This window comes from Pseudochaenichthys georgianus, chromosome 3, assembly GCF_902827115.2.
Source record: "Pseudochaenichthys georgianus chromosome 3, fPseGeo1.2, whole genome shotgun sequence".
NCBI classification, from domain to species: Eukaryota; Metazoa; Chordata; class Actinopteri; order Perciformes; family Channichthyidae; genus Pseudochaenichthys; species Pseudochaenichthys georgianus.
The window spans coordinates 35,627,140-35,641,744 of NC_047505.1; the positions used below are offsets into that span (position 1 = coordinate 35,627,140).

The 14,605-nt window shown below is 38.5% G+C and overlaps 2 protein-coding genes across 4 annotated transcripts in view; both read right to left on the reverse strand.

Moving 5' to 3' along the window:
* The window catches only part of dennd2b (DENN domain containing 2B), a 50,880-nt gene extending 44,307 nt beyond the window's left edge, over positions 1-6,573 (reverse strand). The window contains exon 1 of one of the 3 annotated variants that reach the window (XM_034111045.2): positions 516-823. The gene's annotated coding sequence lies outside the window, so the exon portion shown is untranslated. Of the gene's footprint in view, positions 1-515; positions 824-6,497 lie in introns of those variants that run through there. The other 2 variants (XM_034111035.2, XM_034111029.2) reach the window with 2 other exon arrangements.
* Positions 6,574-7,260: 687 nt separating this feature from the next.
* tmem9b (TMEM9 domain family, member B) lies at positions 7,261-14,292 on the reverse strand. The gene is made up of 5 exons (XM_034111093.2): positions 14,066-14,292; positions 12,757-12,848; positions 12,555-12,663; positions 10,615-10,749; positions 7,261-8,446 (listed from the first exon to the last, which is right to left on the reverse strand). Exons 1-5 carry the CDS (start codon positions 14,135-14,137, stop codon positions 8,291-8,293), a joined length of 564 nt encoding a protein of 187 aa, XP_033966984.1. The 5' UTR covers positions 14,138-14,292; the 3' UTR covers positions 7,261-8,290.
* Between the last annotated feature and the right edge of the window lie 313 nt (positions 14,293-14,605).

Sequence of the window (14,605 nt, forward strand, 5' to 3'; positions counted from 1 at the left end):
AACCGACAAAATCTGTTTTAACTATGTCCATAATCAATAAAGACAAAACACACAGCAGAGCACACATTACGTTAACACATTAAGTTTCATGTGGCTTTTATATACCAGAAAGAAAGTCCAAACTACAGCAAAAAAGGACACAGTGAGGTCAGCGGTCTGGAGTCCTGCACTGTTTCTGCTTATCTGCTCTGCTGGTTTTACTTTGTGGATGTTTTTTGGACAAAAACGTTAAACGTTGACTAATTACAATCCAAGTGACTGCCAGTATCCGCTCAGATATTTTTCTTCATTCAAATTCTGAAAAAGTCTGGTGTTTTAGTCTGTTTACTGCACTTCATCGTTTAAACATCTCAATGACCAAATATGGTCACATGGGGATTAGGACAACATTTAAACGCACCTTGCATCTTTGTAACAACAACTTTTATGTGTTTTCGGACGCTTGTTTTCGGTAGCGTGTACCGGTTTACTACCGCTAGATAAAAGTTTGATCAAAAAGGAAAGGCGGCTTTTACCTCGTAGTTTCTCCTCATATCCATGGCTGCTGACATTTTGAGTTTATAATCCCCTTTGCGACGCTAAAATCCCGTTCGTCTAGCGTTGAAAAACGTTGGCTGGTTTTGCCGTATACCTGCCCTTCTCATAAACTCCGATTTATGTCTTTCCAACCAAAACCGACAAAAAAAACTCCTGCCTCCCCTCTCACAGCCTGCTGCAGAGGAAGGCAGGACTTGTTACCATGCTAACGGGTTGTTTGCCCCCCACTTTTCTCTGGATTTGGCCCCCTGCCCTCCTCAGACAGGCATTCAGGCTCTCTCCCTTGTTTATTGTCACGGTGGGGCCAAGGAGGAGTGTGGATGAATATTCACGAGTTGAAGGGGCTGCTGATGGCTGATGCTGAAACCCATGTTGCCAGCATTGCAACACATTGTCCTCCACACTGGCCCATAGGAATATATTTCGACCCACACACAAAGATATCTTTCATTGGTCACATGTGAATGTGCTGCAAGCAGCCCAGAGACCAGAGGTGGACAACTTCACCCAGTATTATTATCAGTATCAGTAGCCTAAATAACACAATGCTCATCAAAAGTAAAACCACTAATAATGCAGAGCTCAATTTTTGAATCTAAATATATATAGGCCTTTCAATTTATTATGATAGCCTACCCAATTACATTGTGTTTGTCAGTATCCATCTCCACATAAGTTTACACAAATGTCCCTGATGAACACCATCTTACAAACTGGGTAACCGTGGCTCTACTGGGAAAAATCTGTGGACACACTCTTTTTACTTCTAAGTTATAAAAGCACGCCTGCAATTACTGTTTAGCGCTGTAGGTGCCAGCAAAGATAACAAAACGCATCATTGTGGAGTAGAATGGCACCTCTCAGTGTTATATAATTGTAGATTAGGCCTACATTATCTGAGCAATATTTTATGTTGTAACTGGAACACACAAAGCTTTCTAATATAATTTACTGATCAAATGTTTTGTATTCCAAGTTTTTTTAAAGCAAATACACCCATAAACTACAAATACATCCTAACCCTGCTACAGTGATTAAACAGGTGTACCTTTACGTCAGTGTGGTTTAAAGTGCAAAGAGCACACACCTAGCAGGAGATTTAGCCTGGTAGTATAGCTTTTTCTGTGGCATATAAATAATCTATATTAACATTTCAGCATATTTGAATTATGAAAATGGGAAATTTAGCCAATCCATGGTCATTTTAGAGGACAGCGTTCCTATTGTCGGTTCTACAAATGCAGATGCAAGGGCACATCCCTTTAGAAAGCCTGATTCAATGGGGAAAATCCCACGGAAAAAAAGTTTCTATTCCAGCATTGGAAAAAAACTGCCTGACAACATCGGCAACGAGTTTCAGAGAGGGATGTTACAACGAGCTTAAAACAAAAAATGTGTTTGTTATACAGTAAACTTTACGATTATAAATATGAATATGCCCATATTTTCACGTTCTTGCATTTTTTGCCTTTTCCAGAAAACTGCCTAGCCCAGCTCTAAGTGACTAACTACAGTAATTTCCACTGTTACATAACTGAACATATTCTAAAGTATATCCAATGTGGATTGTTGCTCAGAGCTGAACCACAGGTCCAAACATGAGGTGACCACAAAAATGAAAATATTCACCCAAAATGTAATACCCCCCCAGGTTTGAGTTAACTCCAACCAAATTAAACCACTTAACCCACGCCGAGCTTCTGGAGCATTCAGCGAAAAACAAAGAGAAACTTTGTATGTTAGCTTGTGTAATTCATCTCGACTATGTGCTGTGTATGCTCATTTGGACACATTTCCACAAATACCTTAAAACATTATACCAGATGACAAGATGAGAAAGCCACATGCATTTCAAACATGTGCAGTTTGCTTCTCAGTGGTCAAGTGCTTGCTAACCATTTCAATGTATTCAGCTGTTCACAATAACATATAAGTAAGGTACGTGTATTTACTGTATAGAGCACCTCTCTATTAAATATGACAAAATCATATTACATTTCTAAGAAACCCGATTGAATCGCTTTCAACAAAAGGATTTTTTACGACTTATGTTCAGATACATGTAAATAAAACTTTTGTAATCTGATGTATGACAACTTTGAGCTTTATCAAAATCAAAAAGTATCTGTTGTGTTGTGTGCTGGACAAATATAAATTGATAGAAGTTGTCAGGTACTCTTTATCCCAGATAAAACCAACTACACCAAAGGGTAAAAACATTTAACATCTAGAATTCCTGATGCTGATGAATATTGTATATCAGAGTTAAAAGCTCCAGAACAAGCAAGTAAGTGGGTAACACTTTATTTTGATAGTCCATATTTAACACTCTATAAGTCATCAGTTGACATTTAGTAGCATGTCAACAGCGTATTAACCAATATTCAACCTTACTATCTGTATATTGTGTCAACATCTTCAAAATTGACAATCAACTACTCAAAATCAATCTGTCAGTTGAAAGTCAACAGGGACGTGTGACTATCTGTTGATAATCTGTTGAGAGTCAAGATGTCAACTAAAGATTACATTAAGCATTAGTTGATGATCAACAGATAAGCAACTTTAGAGTTTAGTTGACCATCTGTTGATCGTCAACTAATCTAGAGTTGACTATCAGTATACTTTTAGTAGGCATTCTCCACTAAGCGTTTGTAGGCAAGTGTTAGGACTATCCAATTAAAGTGAAACACAGTTGAGAACAGTAGAAAGTCTATAACCTATCAACCGAACACATACATTCATCCACTAATTATATGCAACAGACATGGGAATAAAGCGAAATGTTTTGCACAACTGATCACAAACTTTATTTATTCATTATGTATGTAATGTTTGAGTTAGAAACACCTGTTCCTGTTTTATTTGACTAATATATAAGATAAATACAGAAGCCTAATGCATTCACTTGAGAAAAAAAGGTTTTTCACAAGAACTCACAATCTACAGATAGTAAGGTTGAATATCGGTTAATAACCTGTTGCAAAAAACATGTTGACAGTCAACAGACACTTTTTGTAAAATCTATAGATCAGCACTTGAGATGTACCTTGTATTCTACTGGCAGTTAGTTCAATGCATGTTACTTGTCTGTTGAAACAGTGTTGTTGAATGTCAACTGATGACTTGTAGAGTGTTAACTATGGACTATCAAAATAAAGTGTTACCAGTAAGTGAACCCTGATAGGAAAATAAAGTAGGTAGGGTAATGTTAGTTTCAACTGTTAACTGAAGTGACTGAAGTAAAAGTTTAATCGGGCAAAAAACAAGTGTGCTCCTTGGAAATCTGGGTTGAGTCTTTCCGGACTAATAAAGTTGCACCTATCACCTCATGTTTACCGCTATTGATCGGTTTCTTACACTAATTACTTACAAAACAAATATGCTATTCCACATTGCTAACTGATGTTGCTGACAAACAAAAATGCAAGCTTGACATATCAAATAATGTCTTTACTTTAAATTATAAACTCCTAAAAGAGCCTTATGAAGAGCCTCCTATTCACAATACATTTGAATCCACTTGCCATTCATGGTTATCTTTATAGGCTGCTGCAAGCAACATCTTTACACCAAATGTGCAAGCATGACCCATCCATAAACCCTCTCCTTTCAGTCTCTTGGGGTGTCTTATCATCCCACAGACTTGGGAACAGAGGAAGTCACAAAACCCAGACATCCGTCATCACAGTTCATCTCATCCAGTCAGCAGGAAGCCTATAGCTCTGCCACTGTGCAGCTTTTCTCGGAGACTCGCTCAAAACCTTTTCAAGGTCTCGTAAAAGATTGTCCTTCCTGAAAAGACTGCAAGTCCTCACTGTCTGAGCAAAACAGACAGAGGCAGTGACTCCTCTTTGTGGGATGTTTTACCAGAATGTAACACAATTGTGTACTCTCATGAAATTCATTGTTTCCATGGATCGCAGTACCATCTGTATTTGTCATTAAAAAGCCACATCCTCTTCTAGCGTGGGAGCATCAAACAACATTTAAAGTTCAGTAAAACAAAGTGAACATGCATGTGCTCACATACATTCACCATGAAATCCGTACACCCTTCACGCTCCACTGTTTCATGCCAGTCTCCAAATAATATACAGAAAGTCTCAGGATTGACCGCAAAGCTCTTATGCTGTAAATCTTTCTTCCCACTCTTATGATTATACACCTGCTTAAGCCAGAGAGTCAAGGGGAATGAATGTTTATTTTCTCAAATAAAATCCCTAAATGTTATGTGTGTTTGTAAAGGATTCACTGTGAATCCCAAATCCTAAAACATTCAAGGGGGATTATTTCACAGCTCTGTGGGGATTTTCCCACCTACACCTCAGATTCTTTCCCTCAGCTTCTGGATGGTCACATGGTTTGAGGGGTCGAGGGAAGTATGGACATATTAAAGCTAATATATGAATATATTTGGTGAAATAAATACCATATCGGCTGTCAGAAACAGACCCGAGGCAGCTCTTAAACTCCAGGATTAAGTTGAAGCTGACACTCAACACTTCTGACAGCACTGACAGAGAAAACTTGCTAGTGTCTTACTCACAGTATGAATGTAGCTACATCCGTGTTTTTATATTTGCATGCAGTACATGTGACAGTTGCTTCTCTGTGGTTGCTCGAGATGAATGACAAGGAATGTAAACTGTTTGATTATTCATATTTTCAAGAGTTTACAGCCTCAGGCACATTTCAAACCAGTTTTGACTGTTTGAAGTATATGCCCAATGGAGAGGATAGAAAATAATACTGAAATAAATAATAGTGACTACCTTGGGTGTATTTGTTGGCAACTCGTGTGCTGTTATTAATACTGTGAACTCACTATCTTTTTGACACAGTGTGTACCATCACACTTAGTGAAAGTAATGTATAATTACTTCATTAGTTTATTTGTTTATATATAATTTAGAATCAGTAATATTTTTGTATATCAATTTGATACTGCTTAATTTTGTATTGTATAATAATTCTCATGTTACATTTTTGTATTATTGTGTTACACATTCGAAATAAATCTAATCAAATCAAATTAAATCAAAACTAGAACTCTGAAAACCAGAAGTTTCACCATTGTGTATAAAATGTTTTTGAATAACTGCAGCTGCAGATTCACAGCATACTGTGCTACTGAGGAGCAAAGTTTAGTACAAACAAGGACAGTCTGTTATCTCATGGCATTTTTGCGTTTCTATGGTTTCTACCCCACAGCAGCAGCTACAGCATCAGTCTGACTACAGCCTCAGAAACCTTGAAGGCAAATGTAGCGTAATGGTGATATGTTTCGTGTGTGTGTGTGTGTGTGTGTGTGTGTGTGTGTGTGTGTGTGTGTGTGTGTGTGTGTGTGTGTGTGTGTGTGTGTGTGTGTGTGTGTGTGTGTGTGTGTGTGTGTGTGTGTGTGTGTGTGTGTGTGTGTGTGTGTGTGGGTGGGTGTGGGTGGGTGTGGGTGGGTGTGTGTGTGGGTAGGTGTGTGTACAGTCTGTTTTTAGGGTGGGTTTGGCAAAATGTCTCAGTTGAACTGAAACGTGTTGGGACATGAAGGAAAAGGTAAACACAGGTGAGTTTATTAACAGTGTCTAATGAGTGCAACATACATTAGTTATTATCTGTGGGATCAAATTCATAGGATGAGGCGCCCCCTGTAGGCTAACTAACGCAAATGCAGCACTTATACTGAGAAAAAAGACTTTTCCCTCTAAACGTCAAAGCAGTGGATAAAGACAGTTTCACAGCAACATCGATCAAAGTCAGCGTGTATGAATAACTTAATATTGGTCATGTTAATCATGCCATCACTACAAAACACTTTGCTACACAAACAACTTATCTTTTTTCATCAACTCTCTTGTCTCTCTAAAGATGCTACACATACTAAAAGTTAGATATAAAGGTAAAAAAGTCGTTATTTTTCTACACCTTCAACATTTGTGACACATGAAGTGAAACAAACTGCTTACCTGTGTATGTGTGTTGCAGTGTTTGCTCAAAGATCCATTCTTTAGCAGAGAGCCTGTGTCGCTTTCTGTCTGTCTGTCTGAAAACTGATTTTTTTTCCTCCTCCGTGTAACTGAGAAGAAGGAAAAAGGGAAAAGTGGACTGCACAGGAAATGATGACGCAGCTGTATAAAAATCATTTAGGCAGAATACAAAATATGCTGAAGATTGTGAGACATTTTCAGAAAATAAATGGAGTACAATTTTAGTTCTCACCAGATTTAATTGAAGAGTTTAACTGCCCATTTTCCAGGGTTTCTAGACGTTTTGGAGTTAATTAAAGTATTGCCATTTCATGACTATAGTTGGGATTAAGGTTGCTTACTTTTAACCTAAAGGAAACTGTGAACATGTGCTCAATTGTTGGTTTATAATTATTTTCATTCTCGATTAATCTGAATATTTCTCGATCATGTATTAAGAAATGTCATAAAATGCCAGAAAATAGTCAATTTCCATTACACTTTCTTAAAGTTGCTGGTAATGTCTTAAAGATCATGCAATGTATTAGTGTATTAGTTTTTTATATTTATGCAAATTCGTCATAAGGGTGTTGACAAATGCCCGATAAACAATGCGGTTATTTCATAACACATTGTAATGTGCTCATGCATAATGCCTTAACTGTATAGCCGTACAAACTGGTTTGCACTTTGCTCCGCCGGTTAGGCCTGAGGCCTAAAGTAAAGCATGAAGAATTCGAACACATTACAAATGCAAGATTCACAAATTTTACATAGATTTATTTCAGAGTTAAAGGTAAAACAAACACAATAGTTAAGAACACTTTCATAGGTCTGTACACAGCCCAACTATACACAATCAAATCTTTGCACTCAGTCATACTCTGCCTGATAGACAACACGGACCTTCATTATCGAGCTGATGTCAGAGCAACACAGAAGTACCAAAAAAAGACTAGTCATTAGATGTGTAAGGGTAGTCGAAGAGGGCACTGGTTTAAAGAGGGTCTTCGATAGACGAGGGTCAATAGCACAGCTATAAGAACCATGACATCAGCAAGAGATTGGATCGAATTTTGCAAAAGATTTCAGTGACACTAGTTTAAATTTCAAATGTTATGTAATGCATTAAATTATGGATTTCACAGCAGCTATCAGACATTAGACGTTATGGTAGGAATGAAGGATTCAAAAACACATTTATAAAAGATTCATTATAAAACATGCATTTTCAAAGAAGGCTGATACATTTATATGTTACACTCTTTCCGTTCCCTTGCAGTGAGAGCAGTAGTTTATGTTGTGTTAGTTTTGGGGTGAAAGCTACATGTTAACAGATCATTACTGAGCAAGGGGCAGCTCCAGTTACAGCGGGATGGTTTACTCTGAAGCCAGTTTGGCTTGTAAAGATCTTAAAGACTGGTCCGCTTTGGACTGCTGGGACTCCAGCTGACACTGTGGCCAGAAAGAGGACGTTATTTTTATTCTATTGGTGTCCAACATCACATTTGTTCATGCAAATTCTCTGTGGCTTGGCACCTCTGCAAACTAGATGGCAGGCAGAGAGTAAATTCTGGTTTTGGAAAAATGCTTTTTAAGACAATTCATTTAAAATTGTGCATCAATAAATTCACTGTAATCTCTTGTGCTGCCTGCAGACAAAAATAAGAGTTCCAAGCTTCAATTATACATTTGACTGGGACTTTTCCCTCTACATATCCAAATTTCTTCATTTGAGGGCTCTGTCACAGTGTTTCTTTCTCTCCACCAGTAACTCTTGAACGCATGAAGCTTTAACTGAGAACAACATGGCGGTCGAACACGGACTTCCTCTGTTCCTGGACCTGCCTCCTCCAGCGCTGCTGGGCATGCTCCACTTTGTTCAGCATGTTGGGTCGGGAGTGGGAATGGGACAGGACATTGTGAGCGTTGGCAAAAGGCTGCTGGTCCTGGAAACACAGAATGGAAAAAGACTAAATAAGCTCAAAGGTATGACTTGGGTCAGCAGGTTAGTCTATATTTCAGGACTCCTTACTAAATGACAAAATGCACCAATGGGGTCAAGGAGAAGTCGGTTCAAGATAAGAGTACGATATTTTGGAAGGCAAAGTTTGATTATACACAGATGCCAAGCATCCATCTTCTTTTTGTAAAAACAATAAATATTGTGAGTACAAATTACATTTGTTGGCAACAATTCCTTTATAGACCACTAGATGGAGACTTAGGAGAAAGTAGTTTAAAATGTTAAGGGAAATGTATCCTATTGGATAAAAAGATGTTGACAAAATGTATATCTTGCATTTCAAATAAAATAAATAAAATTACAATATATGTAATGGCAACATTCAGCATATTGGAGAAAAACATTTTTAAATCGCAATAATGTCACATTGTGATAATATGGTTTGGTGGAGACTCTTTTGAATGATGTTAGACAATGGAGGCCCACAATGCAAAGTTTCCCCCAATGTATGGTGCAGGGGTCATCCACCTTACCTTAAACAAAGACAAATACCAACATTAATTAAAAAAAAGTACTGCTGTGAATGACAAGGTAAACCTTAAAGGTGGGGTAGGTAAGTTTGAGAAACCGGCTCGAGATACACTTTTTGTTATATTCCATGGAATGCTCTTTACATCCCGATAGCAATGAATATCTTAAGTGCTTTGACAAAAGAAAAAAATCCATAAAAAAATGTCATCTGTGGAAGCCGTAGTACTGTCAGCCTTCCATCTCGTGCACGCACAAATGTATCTCGTGCCCTCATTGGGCGTGCCGTAATTGGCGTGCCGTAATTGGGCGTGCCGTAATTGGGCGTGCCGTAATTGGGCGTGCATTGCGCGTTCATGTGTGTTGGAGGAGGTGCTCTGTAAGGAAGTCTGAAGGAAGGGGCGGATTCTTTTCGGCTGTGTACTTTCAAATTTTAGTGCACTCGAGCCGGTTTCTGAAACTTACCTACCCCACCTTTAAGGGAAAAAAGTCATTATTTGTTCAGCCGTCATCTACCAACTGATTCGTTTTGGTGGCTTTCCACTAAGGATAAAACATATACAGGAAACCGTGTGAAGTGTGTGTGTGTGCCCCTTGAAATAATTAGACTTACATTTTGTATATGCACTCATACAGAGTCGTGTTTTAGTTAGTGACGTGTACTTCACTATCATCAGTCGGTTTTCTTCATTGCTTGTCTCTCTGTTAATACTTGTGTAACTTGTCTTGAGGTCTATACAATAAATGTTAATTACTCTCCGAGGGAATTCAATAAAAGTTAATGAAAAAACTAAATTAGGAGGATCACAGCCAGAGCTGTCCTCCGTGGGGGAACTCAACCAGAGTATCAGCTTGGCAGCCTCCCTGTATCAAAGACTGACTAAACATTATGAGCCCACCCTTTCCTCTATAATTAATGTAGAAGAAGTACCGGTACTTCTTTTGATACCGGTTTTGCCATAAAGTCTCTTTCCCTTTTTTACTCCCACAGTGACAGTGTAGAGACAAGCTACAATGTAGAAATAGTCTCAATTTAAAGTTAAATTAATCAATTTAAGTACTACACTCATTTAAGCTCAATCTTATAGTTTAGATTTCTTACATTTCAGTTTAATCCAGACTATAATTGTATTGATGTTTAAGAATTAGATTTAGTGGCCAAAGCACAAAGAGACACTGATGTGATGTGGGAGTGAACCCAAAAGGGTTAAAGAAGGCTGCATCCGGCACTCGTTTGAAGGTTTCCGAAATGCAGATCTTTGCCTGCGATTGTGGTTACTAATGGATCTGATACAGAGTAAGAGCGCACTTTTAAATGTTTGTTTGGAAAAGATTACACAGCACTGCTTGAAGGAAGTGGTCCACCTCATTCGTTTATTTAAAAAATATAAAAGAAAACTTTGTTGTTTAATGTGTTATTCGGTCATTTGGGAACTTTTACACTCTTCTACCCACAAAGAATGAGTCACATGTCACATGATGTGCGAAGGTTGACACATTGACAAGAAATAATAACTAATTTTATGGGCAAAAGTGTGGCGCAGTAATAACATTACCATAATATAAACCCTTATTGTGCATTCCATCTTTGAGTTGCAATACTGTAAATAAAGATACACATACCCCTACATCATCATCACTTTGGATCAGTTGCGAATGTCCAAACAGACGCCTCTTCAGGATGGGCTCTAGGAGAGTCAGGTACACCATGTAGAGCAGCAGCAGCCCCAAAATGGAGAGGTACATTATGATGGTAACCTAAAATACAGAAGGAAGGAAGAAAGGAAAGGAACGACTTTTAGGATTTGAATTAATTACCATTTTAAATGTCAAACATAAAGTATGTACACAAACAGTGACATTTAGTCTCTGGTTCCCAAGCCAAGCCCTACAAACTGAGCTACTGACGCCCCTGATTCTAAATTAAGTAGGGATGCTCCGATTGATCGGCCACCGATCGAGATCGGCCACCGATCGAGATCGGCCACCGATCGAGATCGGCCACCGATCGAGATCGGCCGATACTCACTCTCTACCGATCGAGATCGGCCGATACTCACTCTCTACCGATCGAGATCGGCCGATACTCACTCTCTACCGATCGATATCGGCCGATACTCACTCTCTACCGATCGATATCGGCCGATACTCACTCTCTACCGATCGATTGGTGCTCTCTAAACATGCCGATCGCGAGAGCCGATCGCATGACGTAAAATACATGACACTTTTCTCTGTGTGTGGCAAAACAAGCTCGCCAAAATGGCTTCACCGGTCTGGTATTATTTTAAGGTTTCCGAAAAAGACAGTAAAATAGCGGTATGCAACGTGTGTGAAGCAGAAATCCTGCAGCTCCACCCGCTGTGACAGATCGGTGAGCGGAGCAAAACACACAAGAGTTAGACCTAACACACTTAGCTCTTTGATCTACCTCTGGAACAAGCTAAACTAGTTATTATACATATATTTATTCTTCACTGTCGGGTCACTCATTACTGGATCAGTGAGCTGCATGAGATACTGACAGGCTGTCAGGAGAGGGAGAGAGAGGGGGAGAGAGGAAAAGAGAGAGCTTCCGCTCATTTCTCCCGTGTTATTATTCTCCAAAGTGAATGTAAACTTGAATAATGTACATCATTTGAATGTAATAATTAAGTTGATTGTTTTTTGTGGAAGCTCCAGTGAATGAGCCCCATTAACTGAGTTTTAAACACACTTTAAATGGAAGATTTAAAGAGATGTTTAAATCTTCCATTTAGGCCCCGCCCACTTGATCGGATCGGCGATCGGCCGATACTGATTCCGGCGATCGGCTCCGAAATTGGCGATCGGAGCATCCCTACTACATTAAAAAGGATTATTAATAAGTTTGGTTTCCTTTTAAAATGTGTTGGATCCAAACACAGAAAACACAGTGAATTATGCGACTAGTTGATTAATGTCTTATTCCACAGACAATTTATTGGCAGCTATTTTAATAATCTGTTAATAATTTAAAGGTGGGGTAGGTAGGTTTGAGAAACCGGCTCAAGATCGCTAGAATTTGAAAATACACAACCGGAGAAAATCTGCCACTTCCTTATAGAGCCCCTCCTCCAACACACACGAACGCGCACATGACCAATGAGGGCACGAGATAAGTTTGTGCCCCGATGGAAGGCTGACAGGCAGGTAGGCCATCCAATCCGTTTAGCCGGCTTCTACAGATGAAATTTTGTTATGGATTTTTTGTCAAAGCACTTAAGATATTCATTGCTATCGGGATGTTAAGAGCATTCCATGGAATATAACAAAAAGTGTATCTCGAGCCGGTTTCTGAAACTTACCTACCCCACCTTTAAGGCATGTTTCAATCAAAGTTGATTCCAGAGGATGGGTTGTTTATTTTATGTCATCGTAAATTAAAATGTTGGGGGTTTTATGTTGAGACAAAACAAACAAATGGCTAATGTTCAAATTCAAGGAAGGTATGATCGCAATTCTCACAATTTTCATTTCAAAGACCAAAAGATCAATAGAAAAATAAGCCAATCTTATAGACATGAACGAACCCTGCTTCTTACCTTAATTGTCCCTGAGCTCCTCTCTTCATATTTACACTCGCAGCGTAAACAGTATGCCTCCACATCCTTTCCGTCAACCGGCATGGGTACAACTACATGAAGACAGTTACTGAAAAATGAAATATAACATTAAGAAGTTAGTAGTTAGCAGTATATGGCTTGATCAGGTCATTAAAGTGTAGCAACACGGCACTTTACATACCAGTCTTTGAGAGAGACATTTTGTTTGTAGATTTGCCCATTGACCTCTCTGTAGGGCGGACATATGCATTTACAACGGATGTCCTCAGAATTCTGTAACAGATTTTTTAAACAATTTTTGTTTACTTCTCTCTATTCACATAAACACAAGACACTTACATAACATTGTCAAACTTTTTTCGGTAGATAACAGTATTCATCAAGATAAGAGGTTAATTGTACTTAACTGTTTAACAACCCTTTAAATGATAATTATGTGCCTCATTGTTGTTATAACTATGTATAACTATCATCTTAGAAGGAATGTGCAATATTTTGCGTTTTATTTTATTTACAAAGTGTCTATGGTCTTGTCATAGTCTTTCGTTTTTTGTAAAGCACTTTGAATTGCCTTGTGTTGAATGGTGCTATATAAATAAACGTGCCTTGCCTTGCCTATGGTCTATCACTGCCCTACCTTATTGGCTATGTATTGTTCCAAGTTTAGCTACACTGTTGCCCAATTACAATTCCCTCTTGAAAACCACAAGTGAAAAAAACCACAAGTGAAAAAAGTTCAGTAAAATGTATATGAATTTCATTTTCCCCCATTCCTTTTCAGTATTTTGCTGCTTTAATCCCGTTTTATTTCTGTGGTGATTTAAGATTCTTATTTTTATATTTTTCATTGTTTCAGTGTGAAGAACTTTGTTGACACTATGTTTTAAAAAGTGCTAGACGAATAACGTTTTTTGTATCCCAAGTAAAACCCTAAACCTCCCTAACCCAACCCAGAAGCTGTTTTGAATTATTAATGTCAGCCATATTGTACCACAGTAGTCTTTGTGTCTGTCTTCCTGATGTCGTCTATACATTTAGCTACACAGTTCATACTGCACTTTCATATTTCTTGTCATATTGCAATAATACAATGTTAATTACAACCTTTATTATTGATTGAGGAGCAGCTAAAGACGATGCTAGCTGTTAGCCTCCCTAAATAAGTACAGGATACACTTAGATGTCAGTACATTGGCTACAACGAGCTATACACCTGCATTGCATCTCTTCTTCATCATATCACGTTTTTTTGCTGATGCTAAAGCTAGGTCTAGATTTAGCAGCATCGGCGACGCACCTGCTTGTCTCACAAAGGTCTTTAACTCAGGATAACAACAGTTAGCACAGCCATTTTAACGCTTTATTGTCAATACTCAAAATATAATCATCTTTAAGGAGGATTCCATTATACGAGATTTCATTTTAGTATGCATTCATGAACAGTTTCTGTATAACGCTAGCTAACCAATGCTAGCTCATATTAGCCTTACCTTCGATGTCACTTGGCTTAAAAGCACAAAATAAGCCACAGTGAAAGCTTCAATAAGAAACACAGACTTCATCGTTACAGCTTGTAACAGATTTCCAGATAGCAGCAGTTCAACTTTCTGAAGGAACAACTCCGACCGTGTGAATAACACCCTAAAGACTGACGACTTTAGGCATCGAGCTCATTAGGGATAAACACCTTCAGCTTCCTAGCAGCTGACTTGTTGTTTCCGGGTTGGGAGCGCTCGATTATAAAAACAAGTCCCCGGCGGAGGATGACATGTGACATACCGAGGGTCTGTTTCCTTCCATTATTGTCTGGTTAAGTATCTGATCTGACTTAGCGAAATGAAAAATGAATTACTCAACAACTAAATCAGTTACTTTTAATATTAATGAGAACACTTTAAAAATCCAAATTAAACTCCGCCCTTACTTGTTAGTGTATGAGAGTAAATCGAACGTACCTCTTGTTTCGACATTGTTGCAAACAGTCAGATTGCCAAACTGTGGCCCGGGGACCATCAAAGGACTGCGGTTTA